This window comes from Vulpes lagopus, chromosome 4 (genome assembly GCF_018345385.1).
Source record: "Vulpes lagopus strain Blue_001 chromosome 4, ASM1834538v1, whole genome shotgun sequence".
Classification (NCBI taxonomy): domain Eukaryota; kingdom Metazoa; phylum Chordata; class Mammalia; order Carnivora; family Canidae; genus Vulpes; species Vulpes lagopus.
The window spans coordinates 152,180,043-152,203,885 of NC_054827.1; the positions used below are offsets into that span (position 1 = coordinate 152,180,043).

At 48.5% G+C, this 23,843-nt stretch overlaps 1 protein-coding gene across 2 annotated transcripts in view; it reads right to left on the reverse strand.

Moving 5' to 3' along the window:
• Window positions 1-23,843, reverse strand: part of PIGG (phosphatidylinositol glycan anchor biosynthesis class G) — a 37,578-nt gene that overhangs the window by 12,212 nt on the left and 1,523 nt on the right. For both annotated transcript variants that reach the window (XM_041752067.1, XM_041752066.1), the window contains exons 3-9: window positions 17,899-18,108; window positions 16,445-16,633; window positions 15,384-15,525; window positions 8,526-8,738; window positions 4,831-5,048; window positions 4,203-4,484; window positions 2,476-2,933 (exon numbers count right to left, since the gene is read on the reverse strand). In XM_041752067.1, the coding sequence (XP_041608001.1) occupies window positions 2,476-2,933; window positions 4,203-4,484; window positions 4,831-5,048; window positions 8,526-8,738; window positions 15,384-15,525; window positions 16,445-16,633; window positions 17,899-18,108 (1,712 nt within the window). The remainder of the gene's footprint in view (window positions 1-2,475; window positions 2,934-4,202; window positions 4,485-4,830; window positions 5,049-8,525; window positions 8,739-15,383; window positions 15,526-16,444; window positions 16,634-17,898; window positions 18,109-23,843) is intronic.

The window sequence follows — 23,843 nt, forward strand, 5'->3', positions numbered from 1 at the left end:
AAGAGATTCTGGGCACACTGTATTTACCAGTGTACACTCTGCTCAAGGGAGACAAGTACGGCCTGGAGCGGTCCTCCCAGTCATTAGCACAGATTGACTCACTTGAGCATGTCTGCCCGTTCCCAGGTAGGGAGACTCTGCAGAGGGGCTGAGCATCACCTGGAGCACGAAGCTGTCACAGCAGAGCCGGGTCCCCCTCTCTGCCTGGCCCTTGCCCACCATCCTGCTACCTCGGTGAGTGTTGTGCTGGAAGGCAGGGTTCTTTTCCGTGTCATTCACCACAGTTCCAATCACAAAGCCCAGACACCCTTAGTTAAGTGGATGAGTGACTATCCTGCCAAGGGGAACACACATCAATGGAAAAACTACTTGGAAGAGACTCAGAGGAAGGATGCGGCTAGTGTCAAGACGTGGACCCAAGGATGGCAGGTGGTGGCAAGGGTCATGCTGGGGCCTGGCCCTGACCTGGTCCTTGCTCTGGGAGGCGGTCCATTCACTGTTGCCCTTTAAACTGTGTTTTATGCACTCTTCCTGGATTGGTAATTGTAATAACTAAAAAACAGTAATAAGGAAGGGGAGTTTACATGCCTCTCAAGAAGCTCTGCTACAAAGGAGAAATGGGGCCACATCGCAGCCTCTTCACCAACTGATAGGAATAACTCAGGAGCATAGGGAAGCCCAGTGATGTGGGAGGGGGGCACCGTCTGATGGGAAGAGGCAGCACCCAGTGCGCTCATGGAGGGTCCAGGCTGAGGAGTGGGCACAGCTGCCCCTGGAGGGTGGGGGGTGGAAAGGCATCTGGGGTGGGAATCCCGCAGTCTCCTATGGCGCTTCACCTCGCTAGAAAAATAGAAGTGAGGCCACTGGGCTATCCCAGGGCTCTCCCAACCTCACATGCTTGGGCAGGTGCCTCAAGTCCCTTGTGCTCCCTCTCCTAAGCCAGAACAGGCCAGCAACCTCTCTGCAGGCTTGCTGTGAAAATGAAAGAGCAGGCACATGGCAGGCACCCAACAAGGCTGCCTGTGGTTGCCAAGGCTTTGTTAACAGAGTTAACACCTAGGAGAAATTTCCATCAGAAGTATTTGACCAGGGTCGCCCGGGTGGCTCAGTGGTTGAGCATCTGCCCTCGGCTCAGGGCGTGACTCCGGGGTCCTAGGATCGAGTCCCACATGGGGCCCCCTCGGAGCCTGCTTTTCCCTCTGCCTGGGTCTCTGCCTCTCTCTAGGTCTCTCATGAATAAATAAATAACAAGAAAAGAAAGAAAGGAAAGAAAAGAAAGAAAGAAAGATTTGACCAGAGAAATGATTTTTATAGCGTTTGATGGATATTTCCAGGTATTTTCCCAAAGGGTCATGGCAGTGTGTGGTCAGGGGTCCTCTGCTGCTCACCAGGACTGGGTTCTATCACTTCCTTTTGCGTGTCTACGTGAGCATGAGGGAACTCACACCTTGCTGTTGGACTCTAAGCTCCCTGATCACCAGGAGGGCGAGTATGTCCCTTCTCTTTCTGTTGGCACTCCCCCCCACCCCCCACCCCCACGGTGAGGGACGGGTCTCTCGGGTCTGTCCTGAGCCCCTTTTTTTTTTTTTTAATTTTTTTTTTAATTTTTATTTACTTATGATAGTCACAGAGAGAGAGAGAGAGAGAGGCAGAGACACAGGCAGAGGGAGAAGCAGGCTCCATGCACTGGGAGCCCGATGTGGGATTCGATCCCGGGTCTCCAGGATCGCGCCCTGGGCCAAAGGCAGGCGCCAAACCGTTGTGCCACCCAGGGATCCCTGAGCCCCTTTCCTGTTGGTCTGTTGGTGATTTTCATACAAGTCCTTCACAGCCAAAGGAAACAAATGCCCATTCTGCTCTTTTCCCTCTACTTTAGTTTTCTAAGTCTTCATTGACAAAAATTAAAATGTGTACTACAGCCAAATGATTATTATTATTTTTTTTTTTAGAGAGAGAGGGAGAACACACAGAGGGCAGGGGCAGAGGTAGAGAGAGAGAATCTCCAGCAGACTCCACACTGAGCATGGAGCCAGACATTGGTGTTGATCTCCCGATCCTCAGACCATGACCTGAGATGAAATCGAGTCAAAAACTTCATCAGTTGTGCCACCCAGGCATCTTGATAATACTTTCAACTAGGTTGTTTAGCCACTGGCTTCAGGGTGGGGAAAGAGGGAATGTGGTCCCACCCCACTCCTGCCTTGTCGGGGAGGAGGCAGAGAGTGACAAAACTATATCCTGGCTGCAGTTGCAATTTTAAAACTCAAAGGTTTTCAAATATAAACAATGACAGTGATTCAGCCATAAAAACACCAAAAAACATTAATTCATGGCTTACGGTCTATTTTTCCATTTTTTCAGGTCTCAAATATCACTTCTGTTCTGAATATGAAAAATAGACCTGTTTTGAAAAAGACTGTGTGTGGCCAGTCAACCGTGCAAGGTCGGGCCCAAGGCCACGGCTCATGGTCTCACCTGGTGAGCCAGTGCCCCAGGTCAGGCCGGTGGGCCCACTGCACACCCGTCTGGTTTAGTGACCGCAGCAGCCGACAACAGGTAAGTATCACCCACGGACTTGCCAACACCATCCACTTCTCGTAGCCTCTGAGAGTGTCAAGGGAAGTGAGGCTCCTAGACACTCCGTGGGGCTCTAACGTGTCACAGCCAGTGCTCCTGTCCTGTAATGCTGCTGCGGTGCGGATGAATTCCTCCTCCACGTGTGGGCACTGCTGGGGTTCACTGTCGTCCCTCAGAAGGCAGTTTCTGTAGATTTCGTGACACAGAGCCAGACACAGGGTGTTAATGAGGAAATACCAGGTCTGGTGCTCCTCCTCGATGAAACTGCTTGCACCCAGACTCAGTACGTGGCCCATGGTCCCCAACAAGATAAGAACATCTAACTCCGACCATCGTGGCTTTGGATGAGCTGGATTCTATAAAAGGAAAATGCATTTTGTGAGGGGAAAAATATAAAAATTACACAAATCCCACCACATGCTCCTAAAGTTCTTGCTGACCTGCTGTGACAGGCACTTGCTGCTCCTCCTGCCCCACATCCCCACCGCCCCCTGCCTATCCTCCTGGGGCATGGCCAGGGAGCATAGAAGCAGCATGGGCTGTTGTCATCCTGGACTGCAAGTCCTAAGCCGAGTGACAAAGAGAATAAAGATACTTAGCCCCACGCCATCTGCAGAGAGCTCACCTCCCAGCTCCTGAGCCCAGCCCTCCTCAAACCCTCACCCTTTCTCTGGGAGCCTGAGGTCTTCAAGGGGGTCCACAGTCAGTTCCTGCTTCTTGAAACCAAAGAACCCCCAGGATATATTCCACCAGAGAGTTTTCATTAAAATGGCCAATTCTATTGAAACAACAAAGTTGGCACCACGGTACTAACCCTTAAATATACTAACTGAAAACATTTAAAATTAAAGATGAGATTTTAATGACTGTCATTTGATGACTACTTAATATTTACTCCATTTATCATGCGCAGTTTGTGTAAGGTACAGAGATACTGTGGACCTATTTAGGCCCCGAGGAATCAAATGGCTCTAGGGAAACCTGTGCGCTAATGGGGAACAGAGATGTGCTACAAACGACAGCCCGTGAGGTCCTCAGACTGAGGTGAGGCAGCTGCACCGAAGGGCCAGGCATCACCTCCCCGGGTCCCTTGGGCCCCGGGCACCACGGACCAGCTGTGGCTGTCCCCCTCTGCCCCACTGCTCTGCCACCACACCACAAATAAAGGTGTCAGAGGCCAAAGAGTCTAAGAAACCTAAAGGTTTGAAAAGAAAAGGTGGGATGAGGACAGGGTCCTGGCCTCCTGCTGAACTTCCTAGAAGGTCTACTGAGTTGATTCTTTTCTCTCTGGAATGTTCCTCCCTTGGCTGCAGCTCAAATACTTTTGGAGAGGTGTCTGATTCACATGCTGCCCCACCAGCACTGTACGGTCCCACGCTGCCCCAGTCACAGGGACTCTGTCTTTCCAACAAAGAAACGAGGCACACGTGACCTGGCAACACAGATCTGAGTGTCTGAAGCTTGGATGCTCAGACGTCAGCCCCTCTGAAATGTGGGCTCCCCTCCTTGGCTCCGCCTGACACACACCTGGGGGTTAGCAGTGTCTGATGCTGGAAGATCAGCTGGAGTAAGAGAAAACGGCCTAGCCAGAGAGCCAGTGCCCCACGTACAGGAACCAGCCTTACCCTGCTCAGGAACTTTCCATCACCAAAGGTCTTGGCAAGAGCAGACACCACCGCACACAGCAGTGCGGAGACCAACACCATCACTCCGCCTGCTGTCAGCCACGAGAGGCCACAGAAGTAGCAGGAACTCTCAGCCGAGGTGCACACAATGACGTGAAGAGCAGAGAGAACCAGCAACGTCAAGTAAAACAGCAGAGAAAACACAGGCGACCACAGAGGAACCTCCAGTTCGGCCTTGTTGCTCAGTGCTTCCGGGATGCTGAGTAGGAGCAGGGAGAGAACCTGGGAGGGGAAAACAGCGGCAGTGTGCACGGGGAGAGAACCATTCAGAAAAAGCCCGTCTCCTGACCTTGTGCCAGCTGTTCAAGGGTTGGAAACAAAAGAAGAAAGCCCGATAAACACGATTTCTGATGACCTGCCAAGAATGCACGCATGCAGCAGCACGGAACACAGCCAGCCACCTGATTCCTGACGATACTTGGGGCACGAGGACACACAGAGTTCAACAAACAAGGAAACGGATATTTTTCCATTTTTAGAAAAAAAACAGTATTTTATATGCTTTACACTACAGTATTCTGGCTAAGTTATCGAATCAAGAGCTGAGCCATGACACAAGCACCCGTACCTCCAAAACCACGACAGTCCCCACCAGCATGGAGTAGATGTCGTACTGGGCCACTTGTCTGCTCAGGGACAGGCTCAGGGTCCTCAGGGCATCCAAGTACTGCCTGCGAACCTTGGCTCCCAGGTTGAAAAGGACTTCTGAGTTATTTTCCTCCAAGTACAGTCTGATCCAGTTCCCATGCAACCTCTCTGACATTTTAAACTGCTCAAATCCAGGCTCTAGCAAGAAGAGGACAAGGTTACACACACAAATCGCCGACACGTGTATCGTTTCAAAGTATTCAGTTATTCACAGCACATGGTGTGTGCATGAGGTCTGTGCCTAATGAAGACGAACGATTCCTTGGGGGTGGCCAGCAGCGCCCTGAGTAAAAACAACAGCTGATGATGCTCACGAATCCTCGGACATCCTCCTGCCAGCCCGCCACGGCCCGAGTCACAGAACAGCATACGACACGGACAGAAGTGTCTGCCCACTGCTCTGCCCTTCCTCTAGCTCCCACGCCTGGCCTGGCCTCCTCCTCCCCCGTCTCTCTCAGGCTCTCTCCAAGCTTTCCTTCTCTAACGTGCGATATAACCACCACCCGGGAGGGCATCACGTGAAGGGCCCCTGGTGTTACAAATCTTTGCAACCCGCACCCACCGTGAGGACTGGGCAGGCAGTGGCCTGATGCCGCTTTCACCACATCCACTTGCGACCTTTTACTGACAGCACCCATCTCTGACCTGCTCTCCTACTTCACAAGTCCTCTCTGGGAAGGGCCGGCAGTCCGACCCCTTCTGTTGTGATGCCAAGATAGATGATCCATCGGGAGGCAAAGCCAGGGCTGCCAGAACAGCTCCTGGATGAGGCCCAGCCCAGCTGCTGCCGGCTCCCTCTGTGGGATGGCAGCGGCGGGCAGCTCAGCATCAGGAAGCTGCCTCGCTTCCTTCTGGAGTTGGGCCCGACTTACCGGTGACTCAACTAGCCTGCACAGCAAGAACTTCCTTCCTGAGACAGCCTGGTATGTAACGTATTCTTCCAGCAGAGCCATTCCGAGGGGGTCTGGGACATGCCTGCTAGGGTTAGGGTTGCTGGGTAACCCTGAGCACAGCCCAAATGCCTGAAGCCCTGCCACTGCTGCGGATGCCAGGTGACCAAGTGCTGGTGGCCGGCATGACTCTAAGCCCCTCATGCTCGTTCTCTCCCCATGACCTGAGATGGGGATGACGACCATTCCCACTCCAGAGGGGCAGCACCCAGACACCAGCTCATGGGCTGCCAGGAGACAGCTGGGATCTAATTAGCCTGTATCTAGGATGGAAGCATTGTTATACCCCACCACCCAGAGTCACAGAGACAGGGGGGCAGCAGTGTCTATACCGCACCTCCTAGAATCATGGAGACGTGGGTACCTGTGTATGTATCCAAATAAGTATTTACCGAGCACCAACTACATGCTATGTGCAAATACGTATAATTCCTGCCTGCTTGGGCCTGTGATCTAGCTTGGTTCTCACACGTGCATGTGAGTACAAATTGAAAAGTGCTATGAAGGAAATGGGGGAATATGGGAAACTGAAATCTGGGGTTGAGCATGGGGAACCTAAGGTCTGATATTGAAGCTGAAGCGGAAAGTGGCCCAGAAATCCACCAGGTGATTTATGGGGAAGAGCATCCAGTCTGTGGGAATAGCACATGTAAAGGTCCGGAGGTGAGAAAAGTCTGTTCCACTGGGATGAAAGTCGGGGGGGGGCGATGGGAGAGTTGTCTCAGATCGGGCTGGATATCAGGGGAGGCCTGGAAATCGATTTCAGCATCAGACATGTACCCAGTTCTGTCTCAGGAAACAGGATCACTGAGGGTACAGACCAAGGGCGTCCTAGGAATGTAAGTCCCCGTGAACGCTTCTCCTGCCAGGGACTGGCTTATGCTCATCTCACGGACTTCTTTCCAGCCATGCTCACTGCAGTCCTTAATTCTCCCTACTTGCTCCTCCTGATATAAGCCAACAACCCTCACTATGGTTTTGTTTAGTGTTTTACTGGTTGTTAGTACAGGAAAAAGTACACACATTACCAAGAACAGATTTGCAAAAGCTACTAAACTCACAAGTTACTTTTGAAAACAAAGTAAAGCTTGTCTCTAGTCTGAACTGAAATGTGCACCAGGGCGGGCCTCACTTTTCATACGGTTGCCCACTAGGGATGGACAAGGGGCTGGCCCCCAAGCTCTCCCACCGGTCAGGACACCTGGTGCCCCACTAGTCCTTGCTGGTCTTCCAAGAGCAAGTCAAGGCCAGTCTACACCTCAGTGCGAACCCACAGGCATTCACTCTACTTCCTAGTACTCCGCCATCTCAAGAAGGAAAAGTTGCCAACGTCACATTAATTGCTGCCTCACACTAGGAGTGCACCTCCTCTAAGATTCCCAAATCAGCCCCAGCACCAAACACGCTGTCCTTGATGTCCCCTGATGGTCAGATAAATTGTATAAGAAGATGGTCCCGGGCAGATGTGCTCTCTTGTTCTGGATCATTCCTACCAGCATAGCATACAAATACCCCTTAGTTTCTCCCAGCTTAAAAATAAAAACAACATACTCTGTGTTGGCCTCCGTCCACCTTACACAACAGCCATTGCCACAGCCCAGTCCCTTCCCTGCCTGACTCCAGCCCAGCTTTCTCCCAGCACTCCAGGTGCACGGCTCCTGACCAAGTCGCCGAGAACCTCACTTGCCAGATGAACTGTCAAGCCTCAGCTGCTCGTTTTATCTTACCTTGAGCGGCATTCAACTTAGCTGCCCACTCCTCCCTTCCTAAAATTCTTTCTTTACTAGGCTTCCTTGGCATCAATCGCCTCACTCTGCAAGTACCCCATTTCACAAGCTTGCTCCTCCTGCACCCTCCCCCACTTCAGGAACAGTCACCCTGTTCTTCCACTGCTCTGCTGAAAATCCTGTTTTACCCTGCCTGTCTGGCTCCCCCACGCACTATATCTAGTGCATCAGGGGAGGCCTCCTTGCACTGCCACAGCCTGGGCCCGCACCCCACCTCTCCCTGGAGCCCCGCAACAGCCTTCATCACACAACACAGGGTGGAACCCTCCACAAGGGCACCTGAGAGAGCCTTTGAAAATGCAGCGCGAAGCTTTCAGACTCTGTGTGGAAGACTGCATGAGCTCCCACCTGGCTCATGACGGAAGTAAGAGCCCCTCCAAGGTCTAAATGGCCTACCTCCAACCTCGTCTCCTTCTGCCTTGCTCCAGTTCACCTGGCTCCGATCACTCTGTCCCTTGGCCATCCCCAGAGCAGGATCCGATATCTGCCACATGCTCCTTCCGTCTCTCAAAGGCCAGGCCTGCCCTGACAGCCCTTTCCCACCTTCCTCAGTACATCCTTTTTTGGAGACACTCATCACCATCTGACAACTACTGCTACTTCTCCACCTCTAGAAGGTAAGCTCCATGAGGGCAGAGGCCTTGTGTTTCAGATGCTTTTAACAGTCTCCAGCCAAAGAGGAACTTAGTGAATAAATTCCATATTTGTTGAACGAATACATTTATGAAAGAGCTTGATACAGATAATTGTATCTGTGGGTGCTGCTAATGGTGACCATCAGGGTTCTAGGAAAACAAGTACAAAGACTGATGACCTGCACACTGCGAACACAGGAAAACACCAGGTGCGGTAGAAACATAGTCCGTTAACTGAGTTACCTTTTTCGTATGACGGCACATTCTCTTGCAACAATTTGCTGAGCTGCACTGCATTTAAATGTAAAAACCTCAGCTGTTCTCTCACCGGTCTCCCCTCCACGGTGGGGAACAGGAGGCTGCCGACACTGTTCCCTGGAATCGGCAGGCCAAGCCCTATTGCTAGGGTTGCAGCCAAGTCAGTCTGCTGAACGTGCTTTGGACGTCTGATGTCACCTAGAGAAAAGACAACGGTTTAAGTGACAGGCTCTCGAACGTTGGTCATTCCCTCGACCTGCGATGACCATCTCTTCAGAGGATTCCATGTACATATATAGAGAAATAATCTCACTGGTGTTTACGTCAACAAATTTACTAACACTCATTCCATGTGGTCACAGGGCCTTCCCCAAAGTAGCATATGGTATGTGGGAGAGATAGCAGCACAAGAAACTCGATACTGAGTGTCAGAGCCTGGGGTGGGCACAGAGAGAGCAGACAGCTCTGCAGATGCTGAGGGATGGTTGCTTGGTGAGGACAACAGTCAACCATTCAGAGAGGTCCACAGAGCGCTGAGAAACACAGACATGAGCATCGGAAGGCACCTCTACCTGGAGAGAGTAGAATGAGGCTAGATTCAGCTGGACCGAGTTCTCTAACCAACTCCAACAGACAAGACATCTGCCTACTGATGGCCTGATTGAAGGGCTGGCCTCCTCACCAACCCTTACAAGGAGAACCCTTACAACCCTTACATCAGGACACTGATGCTTCCAAAAATACATCTGAAAACGCTCCTATCTTCATGAAAGAAGGTGTTGGTTGAAAGATGGGTTCTATACAGCATGATTTTTTTCCAGAAGGTCTTGACATCACTTCTGGAATGCCTTGTCTTTTCTCCACTCATGTGAAATGCCATCTTTTGTTACCCAATGCCCAGATCTACTGGGGTCTATTTTTGGCCTCTTGATTTTGCTCTTCTGATTAGTGTGATTAGCTCTTGCCAGCAATATTTCGAGACCTGTACTTCTGTAATACTAATACAAGGCAGGCCACGTTACATAGCGGGTTTTATGCTGTAGAAGAAGAGCATTTCATCAGAAGACCATTCTCCCCATGTAGCACCCAGGCCTTTTTCCATGGGCCCCAGCAATGTGCTCTGTACAGCTAAGCCACCTTCCACACATTCGATCAACAAACACTGACAAGACGGCCACTATGTGCCACTATTCTGGGCTTAAGGGATAGAATATAACAGAACACATCAAGTCTCTCCCTTCATGGAGCTTACATCCTGTTGGCAGGAGGAAGTCAATAACATATACCTGCTCTGCCCTATGTGGAGGTCAAGCAGGGGAAGGATCTCCTTTCAGGACCCTCTGATGCTGGACTGGCCAGTTTCTCTTACCAGGAAGTCAGAACTCTGGGGGTGGAAAATAGCAGGCTGGGGGGTATGTGAAATCACATGATACACAATTCAAAACTCCTTATTTTTCAGAATAATAAACACCTTAAGATGTACTTTTATTAAAATAACAAAAATTTACATGAATCTGTAGATAAAAATAAGCCTTTAAAGACCTACCAGGAAGGGTGGCATGAAGAGCTCTATGGGTCTGCTTGCCAGGAAAACAAGCATAACTGGCAAAAATGATAAAAACCAACATCACCACAATGATTTATGGCTTCTGGAAACCATCTAGGGGCATACAGCAAATGAAGACATTTTCCCTAAATCTTACCTAATCTTTCCTAAACTCGGTAAGAACAGGACAGTGTGAGACTCTTGAGGAACCATGATTCCCTCCTGCCCACTGGGCAGCTCAGTGGGACAGCCTCCACTCTGAGAGGATGCAGCAAAGAACACGGGGCTCCCTGACTCACCCCTGGGTCCCTGTGAGGGCTCTGAGCTCTCCTGGGGAGGGACAGACTGACAGCGTTGCCCATCCTCCTCAGCTATGTGGCATATAGGCTCAATCCCAGGTGAGTGGCTGAGGGCTCCCTTTTTCTGCCCAGCCCCATAGAGAATTTCTACCCCAGGCACAAAAGGCCAAAAATATTGGGGCCCACTCATCCTTACCCCAGTCTGCTTGTAGGGTGGAGGCTGCCCCCAGAAGAGGCTAGTGGAAAAGACCAGAAGCTACTACTACACAGACCCCTCTGAGAGAAAGGGACCACTGTCACCACCCATAACTAGAAACCGTGGCTAAGAGACTTTGCTCCAGGCAGGCCATAGAACAGAGCAAAGCTCACCACAAAAGAACTGATTTTGTCTGAAACAGAAGGTGGTGAATTCAAGCCTAGGAATGCTCCTGAAAGCAGTAGAGATTTTGGAGGTGGGCAGCTGGAGGAAGCTGGTACCTTCACGACAGCCACAAGCTAAACCAGAGGCCAGCTGGGCACTCACAGAGAGGGCCAGGGAAGAAGACGACAGGAAGAGTCAGAATCACCTCAGAGAATGGCCTCGAAAATGACCCTGCAAAGGAGCTCAAATACAAGATTAGATTGTGGAGCACATTTATTATAAGTTGTCAAAATCAGCTGGCAATGAGTAGAGCCTGACAGTGGGGTATGACAGCAACAGGGGCAATAGCCTAGCAAGCCATCAGAGAGAGAGACAGGCACAGAGCATCACTGAGATGGCTGTCACCCTAGGAGGGCTGTGCCAGCATGGAAGAGACGGCTGACTTCATGCTGCGGGAAAGACGCCACCATAATGGTCTAGCCTGCCACTCAGCGAATAAACAAGGGAATGACAATGATGACAGCCCTGGGGGCAGGGTGGTGGGGGTGGGGGTCAGCATCCAGAGTTGTTACAGTATATTATTGGAGACGGTCAGTTTTCACTGAAAACTATGAGCAATTATGCAAATTAATAGGACAGTACAATTCAGACAGAAGAAAAGGCAACAAAACTTCCAGTAAAGGGCCCAGATGCCAGAGTTTTGTAAAAGACCATCTTTCAAGCAGCCGCCGCAGACACATTCAAAGACCTACAGCAAACTATGCATAGACCACATAGGTCTGATGACAGTGACATCGAAAAGAGAGAAATTATAAAGAAAAGAACAAACGGAAACCATAAAAATGAAAACTAATAATTGAAATGAAAAATTCACTTAGTTGCAAAATAGGAGATTCTGAACTGGTAGAAGAATCACCAAATTTGAAGGCAGATTGATAAAAATGGTAAAATCTGAGAAACAGATAGAAACTTTCCCAAACTTGATGAAAACCATTAATCTACACATTCAAGAGGCTCAATGAATGCCAAGTCGGATAAACACAAAGCACACAACCATATTATAATGAAAGTGCTGAAGACGAGAAGGGAAGCCCAGTCACACTGGGGAGGTCTCATCAGAAACCTGCAGCCAGAAGGCAGCAGGACCCAAAGGACTGAAAGAGGGAAGAATGCTCAGCAAAACTCTTTTAAAAATGAAGCCAGAGGATCCCTGGGTGGCTCAGCGGTTTGGCGCCTGCCTTCGGCCCAGGGCGTGATCCTGGAGTCCCGGGATAGAGTCCCACGTCGGGCTCCCTGCATGGAGCCTGCTCCTCCTCTGCCTGTGCCTCTGCCTCTCTCTATGTCTCTCATAAATAAATAAAATATTTAAAAAAATGAAGCCAAAATAAAGACATATCAGATTAAAAGAACAAAAAAGAAAGTACTCATTGCCAGCAAACTTGACTTATAAGAAATATTTGAATACTTGAAAACAAGTGACTCTAGATGTGAACCTTGATCCATAAAACAAGCAAAGAGCATCAGTAAAGTTAACTATAAAATTGTAAAACAGCATGAGAACACATTTAAAAAGCCATTATAGAAAACACATATATAGTTCTGTCCCTGGTTTGTTACCCATGGAAATAAATGTACTGTATTTGGGGCGTCTGGGTGGCTCAGCCAGTGAAGCGTCTGCCTTTGGCTCAGGTCATGATCATGGAGTCCTGGGATTGAGCCCAGCAGGGAGCCTGCTTCTCCCTCTCCCTCTGCCCCACCCTGCTGCTCATGCTCTCTCTCTCAAATAAAATCTTAAAATGAAAGAAGGTAGTATATTTGACAGTAACAGTACAGACAAGGTAGGTGGAGCAAAGAAAACACCACCACATTCCAGGGGCACCTGGGTGGCTCAGTCTGTTAAGTGTCTGACTCTTGATTTGGCTCAGGTCATGATCTCAAGGGTCCTGGGATGGAGCCCCAGGTTGGGCTCTCTGCTCGCTGGGGAGTCTGCTTGTCCCTCTCCCTCTGCCCCTCCCTCTGCTTGCATGCACTTGCACACGTTCTCTAAAATAAATAGATAAATCTTAAAAAAAACAAAACAAAACAAACATCTGTCCACACAAAAACTTCCCAGATGGTCACAACAACATTATTCATAACAGCTGAAAAGTAGAAACAACACATGTCTATCAACTGATGAATGGATACATAACGTGGGCTATCCGTTATGTGGCACAATAATTCAGCCTAAGAAAGGACGAAGTCCTGACATCCACTACAGCCTGAAAACATTAGGCCAAGTGAAACCAGCCAGTCACACAAGGCCATGTACTACAGGGTCCATTTACAGGAAATGTCCTGAAGAGGCAAATCTATAGAGATGGAAGAAAGATCTGCAGTTGCTGGCAGCGGGTGAGGGGGTGGGGGTGGGGGAGGTCAGTGGGGGTGCACTTTCCTAGAATGAATACTGACTCTGAGTGAACTACTTGCAGTGCAGTCCTGGCTCCTAAGATAAGCATAATGAGACTACTGAACACAACCATGCTTGATACAAGGAAACACATGACAAAACACTGGGGAGCTACTGTTGGCACTGAGGTCAGTCACCTGAACAACCCTCTCAGGTGTCCTGCACATGCAGCTGCTCTGGCTGTTTCTGGCAATGAACCCTGTCAAGCCTCCCAAGGAGGAGATTTTAAATACCCATCTTGGAGATGAAACATCAGCACTTTAGTTCAACGACAACTGTCACATAGTCGTCTCTTTTGCTCCCCAGACTATAAGCTCCCCGAGGGCAGTTTGCCCACAGTGCCCGGCTCAGTGCCTGGCCCACCACAGGTACTCAGTACACCTCTGCTGGATCGAGTAGGAAGGGTGGTTCTGGCATAGGGCTCTCGCTCAGGCAGGGGAGCCACAAGGGACCCTGCTTTGGGTACACAGTGAGGGAGAGCCAGGTGTACAAGGCTGGTGCTCTGGTGGGTAGTGTGTGCACTCACTGGAAGGCAGGCTTCGGTAAGACAGCTAGAACAGGAAGGCTCAGTTCCCAAGAGCCAATGACATATCTTAGGAGATCAGAGGTCCAAGAGGAGGAAGTGTTGCAAAAAGATAGAAGGAAATCAGTGGAGTTTCTTCCCCATTCAATTCTCACTCAAGTGGAAGATTCATTCATTCAACAAACCTTTTTGGGGCCCATAACTTACCAGCTAATGTTCAGGCCCAAGGCAGGCCTGTACCAATGAACAAAACAGACTTGGTCCTGCCCGACCGTGGCATGAGGTGCACAGGGGACGCGGCTGTTACACGCATCACACAAATAAGTCTATAATTACTATCTAAGCAAAGAACGAGGGCAGCAGGCATAGACTACTGTGAATGATGAACAGAGGGAAGGCAATGTAGTTTCATGGATGAGTGAGATGAGCTGAAACCAAGGATGAGTGGACAAGTAGGCCAAGAGGCTGATGATGCTGGCGCTGGGCACATGGGGAAGAGCTTGTCACTTGGACAGCCCATGGAAAGGGCAGAGGCCGGGACACAGAGAGTAATGGTGAATATGGTTCAGGATGAAGCTGTGAGGCAGCAAAGAAGCCTCATGCAGGATTGTTACTTGATCCAAAGTTCAGCTACTGAAAGGTTTTATGTACGGGAGCTCAGGATGGTCTGAAATGTGGGGAGCAAGGGAGAAAGAGGGTGAAGGGGGATGCCCACGTTTCCACCTGGAAGAGTCACACCGAAGTGCCATTTGTTGGCAGGGGAATACAAGAGGGCAGATCAGACGTGAAGCTGTCACAGTTGCTCTCTACCTGTGGGAGACCCAAGTGGAGGCGTCAGACAGGCAGCTGAGTAGACAGTCTGGAGACTGGAAGAGAGGAGACAGCTGGAGGGATAAATCTGACAAGCGTGAGCCAATCATGGCATTTACAACTACAGGAGTGGACAAGATCATCTCAGGAGTGAATGTGGAATGAAACCAGGAGGCAGTCCAGGAAGTATGCCAGGGCAGGGAGCTAAGCCAGCAAAGACGACTAGATAGCAAAGTGAGAGGTGGGAGGAAAACCAGACAAATGGGAGCTACCAGAACCTGGGGTCAGAAGTGCCCAGTGGTACTGAAGGATCATGTGAGAGGAAGGCAGAGAGTGTCCAACTCAGAAATAACTGGTGAGCAAAGGCGAGCATGTTGTAAAGTGAGGAGGCGGGGGCCAGAGCTGCTCGTGTGTGTTTGGGGTGGAGAGCTGCAGGGTCTCAAGGCTGACAGGGCTCAGCTAGTTCTGCTCTGACTGATCCCATGACTCTTCGTTCAGAGTTTCAAAAGGTGGATCGTCTGTAAAAATTTCAATTCATGTTTCTTTTTTTTAGTTCACATGTGTTCAGATGTCTTGAAGCTACTGGTAATTTTTATTAACGGTTCAGATATCCAGGCAGTGACGTTCATACAATAAAATTCCTACAAAGAATATTTGTATTTTAAGAATTGGGGCAAGAAATGTAAACTCCACATCCTGGCTGCCCCTTGCCCATTAATTTTCATCTGTACACTGCTCAGGACATCTCAAACTTACACAACTTCTAAGAAAACAATTTTAAAGATTAGAATCAGTCTATAGAAAACAGATACATAAAATACAGTTTTAAAATAGTAAACGTTCCTAAATCCTCACCAGGTTTTCTTTCAAATGCAGAACTGATTAAGATCAGGGCGGTGTTAAGCTCCTCCATGGAAGAGGCCCCATGACCGCCAGTTTCAGACATGCCGTGATCACCACAGAGAACCAGCAAATTGGGTACGAGAGTTTCTCTCTCCTACAAGGCAAAGGAAAAATTCCAATTGCATTTGGCCTGAGGAGAACACATGACCTTGGTAAGGAAACGACTTTAGATTTTGCCTTTACTTCATAAATAGTAACTCTTTGTAAATGAGTTATATGTTTTTGTTTTGTTCTTTTACAGGTAGATCAAAGGGCTAAAGACAAATAATATCATAAAACTAACAGAATCATACGGAGGTCACGGAGCACAGGAGAGTACATTTAGGGCCTCTGAGGGCCAAGGATTGGGGCTTGGTTTCTGTCTCTGCCACTGCCGAGCTGGGACAGCCCAGGTGCACTCCTTGTCACGCCCATCTCGGCGTCACGGGGGTCACATGGGCCCGCCCCTCAGCCTGGGACACCAGCCAAGGGCCTCTGCTGCTCCTGGACGTGCCGCATGGTCTGCCTCGCCCCTGCTGTTCCTCACCCGGACACCCCCTGCTGTTCCTCACCCGGACACGCCTTCACAGGCGGCGTATCCTCCTCCCCTCCCCTCAAGGCTCTGCTCTCATCTCACACGACCCGAAGGACAGCTGGCCTCACCATTCTACTGAGAATCACGATTTCTCTCTCAGAAGCTGTTCCCTCCTCCTGCCCTGTTTCCTGAGGCACCAGTCACTTTTCAGTGTACTTCTTACGGACTTGTCGATTATCCTCGTTTGTCCTTCCTAGCTACCGTACGAGCTCCGCAGATGCCTGGACAGATCAGCGATACAGAAGCCCTCACAAGCTAGTAGTTGGATGAAAAGGCGAATGGTGGACATGGTCAGAGCTGTAGGAGGCTGAGCCTGTGCTCTGTGCTTACAGGTGACCTGAGTGATGGTGGGTGTGGCGTTAACATAGGTCTCAAGTCCATTTCAGGAACTTGGTGTCTCCTAGGAGACGCTGGCACCCTAGTGCCATGTGAGCCTCACCTCGGACAGCAGTGAGGTGTGGATCTTCATCAGGATGCTGTCCATCTCCCGGAGTTTGTGCCCAATCAGAGGACTGCTAGGCCCAGAAACATGGCCGATGTGGTCCAGCCCGAGGTAGTGGAGGATTAACACGTCCCAATCCCCTCTTTTTAATACTTTATCCAAATGCCTTGTAACATTATCATCCACCTGTAAAGGAGAAAAAGTATGTACGAAGAGCTTCCCTTATTTCCCTTGATCTGCAGTCTCCAAGGAAAAGTGATCCAGTCCTTTTAAAATCTAGGCGTTCGTTAGGAAACAGGACTTAGAATCTGAAAAGACCAAAAAACCCTTCAACACAAATGAAGAAGCCCATCATAAAAAAAGTTAAAACAAATATTAGCATTAGATTGAGATTTCACTAGTACTGCTCTCACGTTTCTAAAGTACACATAGAACATACTACACAGGCAATTTAAATAAGTGTTGTTCTGACGAAACCACTCTGAGGGATCCCTACTGGGAATTAACTAACACTAAGCAGGTGACCAGATCACACAGGTGCCAGAGTTCAGGTGACCTGTGGGGTGAAGCCGAGGGCATCTAAGTGCGTCCTGTGCGAAGGATGTTCTGGGAGGAGAGAGATATAGCTCTCAGCAACTAGTGGTCGAGCAGCCCCCGACAGAGCCGTGAGCCTGGTCAGGCCTGACCACTCAGCCGGCCCACCTCCCTCTCACTGAAAAGTGTCTACGAAGGGAAGGGTCTCTGAGTGATGAGACAAAGGACGGGGAAACTCACTGCTGCATGGTAACTGCTGCCTGCACAGAGGTTAACTTTACCAAAGGGTATTAACATAAGCAAGACTGTGAACGCTCTACCAGGCCCGGCAAACTGAGCTGGTGCAGGTTTGTCTCTGCTCCATGGGGCCTCCCTCTGCTCCCAGGCCAACTTTCTAACTACAGGTCTAATCATGCCCTTTGCCTTGTTGGAGACCAAACTCCCAGCACAGGGCAGTGCCCCTCAGGACCAGGCAACCCCCAGCTCACCATCTGTCCTCCCACTTCCCCACTGGGGACACTGATTGCCACAATAACAGAAGAACCTATAGCCTCAAGGATCCCAGGGAGGCCATGAAGTCCTCAGGCTCTGCCTCGCACAAATGCTGCCACCCCCATTCTGTCCACTTGGGAAGTGCCCACTCACTTCTGCAAACAGCTAAAACGGCTCCTTGCTGCGAAGCCCTTCGTGACTCCCCATACCCCATCAACAGGTGCTCAGCTGCTCTAGGAGAGCTGTGCTCACACCTGCATCACATTAATGTCCCCGGGTTATAAGTGATTATGTGAATGCACAATTTCTACGATCTCTCCATACTCCTCCCAGTATACTAATAAAGGCCACATACAAAACAACATTGCCTCTCACTAACAAGACTCTATCTAGTATGACAAAGTTTTCTTATTTTAAAAACTGACCTCTGTATAATCGGACACAAAAAATGAGGTTGTTCCATCATACTCCACAAAATGCTTTGGGAATAATTTTACCCATGTTTCATCTCCATAAAAGATAATTCTTTTTCCAGCTGCTTTTGCCTGTGTGATCACGTTGTCTTCTAGCAGTTCAGGGGAATTGAGGTTCCTGACAACATCGATGAAGCCGGGGAGGCTCCCTGTCATCAACGCCTGCAGGAGGAAACATTCAAGGAATTAGACTACAGAATCCAAACCATAGCATGGGAAGGGATGTCAAAGATCATTTCATGGATGAAAGAGGAGAGCATAAAACTAGGATATTCCCAAAACTGAAGGCTGGGTCAGTGCTAGGACAGAGAGGAAAGCTGCACATAAATTCTGGCAAAACTAGCAAACTTGATCACAAAAGATTTGACTTTATTTCAGCCAATGAGAGGATGGAGGCGGCGGCTATGGGCAGCTGGACGATAGTGGTGGACTGGAAAGCTGTGGGTTATAGCAACTGAAGAAAATGGCAGTGGGGTATGCATTGAAAACATGAACCTGTATATTCAACTTCCCATGAGGTCCTCACCTAAGCTTCACATCTGTTCCATGCGATGAGCAACTCCATGTATTGATCCTACAACCTAGCAAATCTAATGTCCACTCTGTGTGAACAAGCATCCTCTCATGCACCCTGAGAGGAAAGCAGTCTCTAAGCAAGAACTCTCAGAAATTCTCATAGTAAACAGGCCCAGAGCTGCTGGTGGGACACCCCTGTTCTGAACACACACACAAAGCACTGTAATTTCCGGGACGTAAGGTGGGTGTGACAGATCCTCATACCTTTCTGAGGCAGAATTATGTCAACAACCTCCCTTGCTTTAGCACAGAGTCTAAGAGACCACAGTAATGGGCTACGTGTCTCCTGTTAATCTGGAGTTATCCAACAACCCATGACACTGGCACCCAGGGACTTATCTGTAATAAATAGAAATCTAGATAATACTAATTAATAGGCATAATAATTTTGCCAAGACTTTTTTTAACAGAAATGAAAAAAAAAAGCAAATATGAATTAACTTGACTTCTGGAATGCCAGAGGAGCTTGGCAAATCCTTTCCCCTAAGAGCAATGATAAAATAGGACAGAACTGCCCAAAACGACCATTTCAAGACTTTGAAAACTCACCAAGGATATACAACAAATTGCGAAGTTTTTTTTTTTTTTTTTTCAAATTGCCAAGTTTTTATCTAAGACAAACTACTGAAGCTCAGTAAGAGCTGTGAGTACCTGTGATGTTTTAACATAGGCTGCTCCCCTTCCCCTATCCCTGTGATGTAGCGGGAAATGGGGACCTGGAAGGGTCCACCCGAGTGGAGCTGCATGGAGAAGTCCCATGCCAGGGATGTGTTGAAAACAAGGAAGGCCAACATCACAGCTGCCTAAGGCATCAATGCTGTTTGTGGAAGAGACAAGCCCAACATTTAAAAACGGGATCTCAGTTAGGAGTGCCTAGTGGGCTCAGTCAGTTAAGCGTCCGAACCTTGATCTCAGCTCAGGTCTTGATCTCAGGGCCGTGAGTTCAAGCCCCATGGTGAAGCCTACTTAAAAAAAAAAAAAAAAAAAAAAAAAAAATTAAAATTAGAAAATAAGTAAAAATGGAGTCTGGGGAATGACACAGGTATAGCAAATTTCTATAAACTCCCACATATTCCTGGCATCTGGAAAGCTGCACGTACACATGAGGCTGACTGTGTGCTCAGGAGAGATCAGACAGTGCCTAGTTACCCATTCCTTCCAGCTGAGCAGGAGGCCCTACTCATGCAGAAAGTGACAGGGGAGGCTTACTGGTGCCTGGACAGTGAGTACTAACCACACACAGGCCCCTAGAAAGGGTGGAAGGCCCACTGCATAATGCATTTAAGCACAGCCTCTGACCAGTCATTGGCTAACCACTAACTATGCTGTCCCAGGGGTGACCTTCTGAAAGATCAGTTTAAAAATAAAAACAAGAACTTGAAACAAAAATAAGCAGATACCAGTTACTGTGCACTCCAGCGGAGACGACTCTACAGAATGAGTTTTGGCAAGTAACTACAGCGGCAAACCAACAAAACGGTGGCAACAACCACTACTCCTGGGGTGGGGTGAAGGATCAAAATCCAGAGCTGAGGTGGGGGGTTGCACGGATATACCACATTTGTGAAATCTCAACAAACCGTACATATAAAAATGTCTGCACTACTCTGTATGAAAATTCTATCTCAGTGAAATTATTTTTTTAAAAGGACAGCCTTCCTTTCACCCCAAAATTCTACCACTTACAGGTAACCAGTTATGTTGGGTGAGTACCCTTTCATACCTTTTCCTGTATGCGTATGATCACAAATATACAAAGATACATTTTTTAAATAAAAATGTTAAGAAACTATAGAAAACAATTCTGCAGCTTGCTTTTGTTTTCCAATTAATAGCATATCCTGAACCTTTCACCCCAGAAAACAGAGCTACTTCATTTTCTTTTCAGGCAGCTACAGAGTATGCCAGTATTTGGACCAAGACCATTTTTAATGGGCATGGACATGTATTTTAAAAAGCTTGCAACAAAAGTGCCATTTGAGCTGAGACCTGAAGGCTCATGTGTTGACTAGGCTAGGGGGAGGTGCGCTGGGGCTTTCCAGGGGGAACACAGCAAACTGTGAAAGCCCCACATCCAAAAGAGGCAATACGCTTGGGGTAGGTGTGATCTATGTGGATGAATGGCCCAGGAAGAGGGAGAGCAACTCAGATGAGGGCGGAGAGGTAAGCAGGGACAGGACTGTGCAGCCTCGAGGCCTGGGTTAGTAGGTCGATATAAACTAGTGCAGGGTTTGAAAAGGAGACGACTTGGTGTGTTTGGACAGAACCTGGGCACAAGGAGGTGCTGGGAGATTTTACAGTCCTGGCTGGAGACCACAGCAGATTGGACTGGGGGAGCCAGCAGTGCAGGGTCTGGCTCAGTGTTGAGAGTACCTGTCCACCTCATTTTGTATGAAGAAGAGGTCATCATCAATCTTTACATTTTTACGTGATAGACAAAAGCCGGGGTTGCAGATTGCTTGAGTTCGCCTTGCCCTGATTACTAGTACAGAATCTCCTCATATGTTGACTTGCCATTTCAATGTCTTCCTTTGTGGATTTCTTTATATCCTTTGCCATTGGATTGTTGTCCTTGGCCAGATTCTCTTTACACATCATGGGCTTAACCTCTTGTTTGTGATGTCAACTGTAAATAATTTCCCCAGTCTATCATTTGTCAGTTGACTTAGTTTATAATGTTTTCTGGGGCACCTGGGTGGCTCAGTGGTTGAGCATCTGCTTTTGGCTCAGGGCGTGATCCTCGGTCCTGGGATCGAGTCTCTGATCCCCAGATCACAGGGAGCCTGCCTCTCCCTCTGCTTACGTCTCTGCCTCTCTCTCTCTCTCTCTCTCTCTCTCATGAATAATAAATAAAATCTAAAAAAAAAAAAAAAGTGTTTTCCATCACATAACAGTTTTCTGTTTCCATGTGGTCTAATCTGTTCATCCTTTTCCCAGGGGCTTTTATGAGGTACTTGCCTCCTTCTCACACTAGGCTGTGTTCCCATTGACATTTTCGAGGAGGGCAGGGACTGCTTGGTACCCTTTACCCCAGGAAGCATGCAGGCAGCTGGGAGCCCTAGGAAGTCTAAGTGAGAGCCCAAGTCTGCCATCACCTTGGGAGTCTTCCTGTGGTTGTTGTGGCCTTGGGAACAGTAGTTTCTTGCCTTCTGAGAATGACGGAGGGCTCTGCAGAGACTACTGGAAGAGGACGTGGCCTGGTCACCATATTCGGCAGGAATGCCACGTAACGTGCTGTGACCAATGGAGGCTCTGGAACCAGACATACAGAGGCCTAGGCTCAGTTTCTAAGGCCACTGTGTGGTTTCACCACTTCAAGCCTATTTCCTCATCTGGAAAATGGAGAAGATGGCAGCGCCTGCCTCACACAGCCTAGGTCACGGGGCTGTTGTGACAGCACGTGAGATGATGCCTGTGCTCTGTGCTCACCACACTCAGTTGGTCAGTACCTGGCTCCTTATTGTGGGGACTATAAATTCCCTGAAGAAAGGAAAAGCATTCACAAATTAGTTTGTGAGAAAGTGCAATGAGAGGCATTAGCCTTGAGTTGTTAAGATCAGTGTGTCGTGACAACCGCATCAACACCTCAAGATTAATGAAGTCCTTTCCCTAACGGGAGACAAGGTAGGGGACACACTCCTTAGTCAACACTACTAAATCCTACCAAATTCTAGAGCTGTGTAATCCTAACTCCAGTATGTATTTCCTGTTCCAGCTCCCCCTCGATGGGGAATGAGGAGCCAGAACCTGCAAAGGACTGAAAACAAAATAAACAAAATGAAGCAAAACACTGGTTTTGTGTCATGCAATGACACAAATGGGCTGGAGACGGGAGGCCCTAAGAACCACAGTAGCCAACACGCAGGTCTGAACACAGCCTGGAGCCTGCACGCCCACTTACACACTTTCTTACTAACCTGCGCGGATTCCTGGTAACACATTCTTACCTGAATGAAGGAGGAACCAGTTCCTTCCACACTTCTGATGACAGAGGAAGAAATCAGCACTCCTGACGGCGAGGAGCCTGGATGCCTTTCTTCTAGCTTTCACAAGACTGGTCTCAGTAGCATGAGCACTCTTGAGAGGCCATCCCTGAGCTTCTTGATTAAAGGTGCCCCACTCCTCATCACTCTGTCATGTTCTCCTCCCTGATTCCTCCCACAGCACTTACCACTTTCTGAAACTACCTTATTTGTATAGGTACATATTTTCTGTCCCCTCAATCAGAAATTAAGCTCCACGAGGTTAGGACATCTGCTGACTTGCTCTTCACTGAATGAATCCCTCTTATCTAAAACATGTGATACTCAGAAGTATCATGTGATACATAGAAGATGCTCAATAAATCCCTGCTGAGTGAAGGACACACTACAACCAAAAGTTACAGGGTGGAAAACTCAAGAAAGAAGTCAATGAAAGATGCAACATTAACCCTTTCATTCCCACACTGTTTTATTCATCTAGTAAACATTTACTGAGTACCTACTAAATACTGCCCCAAGCTTTGGATCAAGAAGTGGTTCCTTCTCACCAAATAATGTGTCACATAAGGCTCAACCAGACATTTTTTTTTTTAACCATACTACCAACATGTCCCTTTCTGCCTCCTCCCCTTTACTCATCCTTCCAGTTTAAACTTGAATGTAGGGATCCCTGGGTGGTGCAGCGGTTTGGCGCCTGCCTTTGGCCCAGGGCGCGATCCTGGAGACCCGGGATCGAATCCCACATCAGGCTCCCGGTGCATGGAGCCTGCTTCTCCCTCTGCCTGTGTCTCTGCGCCTCTCTCTCTCTCTCTGTGACTATCATAAATTTAAAAAAAAAAAAAAAAAAAACTTGAATGTAATTTCCTCAGGCAGGCTTTTCTGACCCTCAATCGAAATTGAGCCCCCTTCCACCCCACCCAGTAATGAGCATCACACCCTGTTCTTTCTCATCATACATTAAACCACACTTTAAAACTGCAAATTGATTTACTCATCTTTTAATGGATATGTTTCTCGTGACTAAAAGCTCCATAAAGGCAGATACTATTTTCCCCCAACTGCACACCCGTTACGGTACTGCCACATAGTAAGCAGTTGCTTAATAAATCCTTCTTGAGCCAATCAACACGGCTTTACTCTCTTTTTTTTAAACCCATAGTTTGTGGGTAAAGCACTATGCACTTTCAAGCCACACTCACTAGGCTGAACACCTCAAAGGGAGTTATTAGTAGAAACAGTCATACCTGTTGAGGCCGGGTCACACAGGTGTGCTTATTATTTATACCACAGTTGTGAACAAGTCATTTAACTTATCTGACTTTGCTTTCTTATCCATAC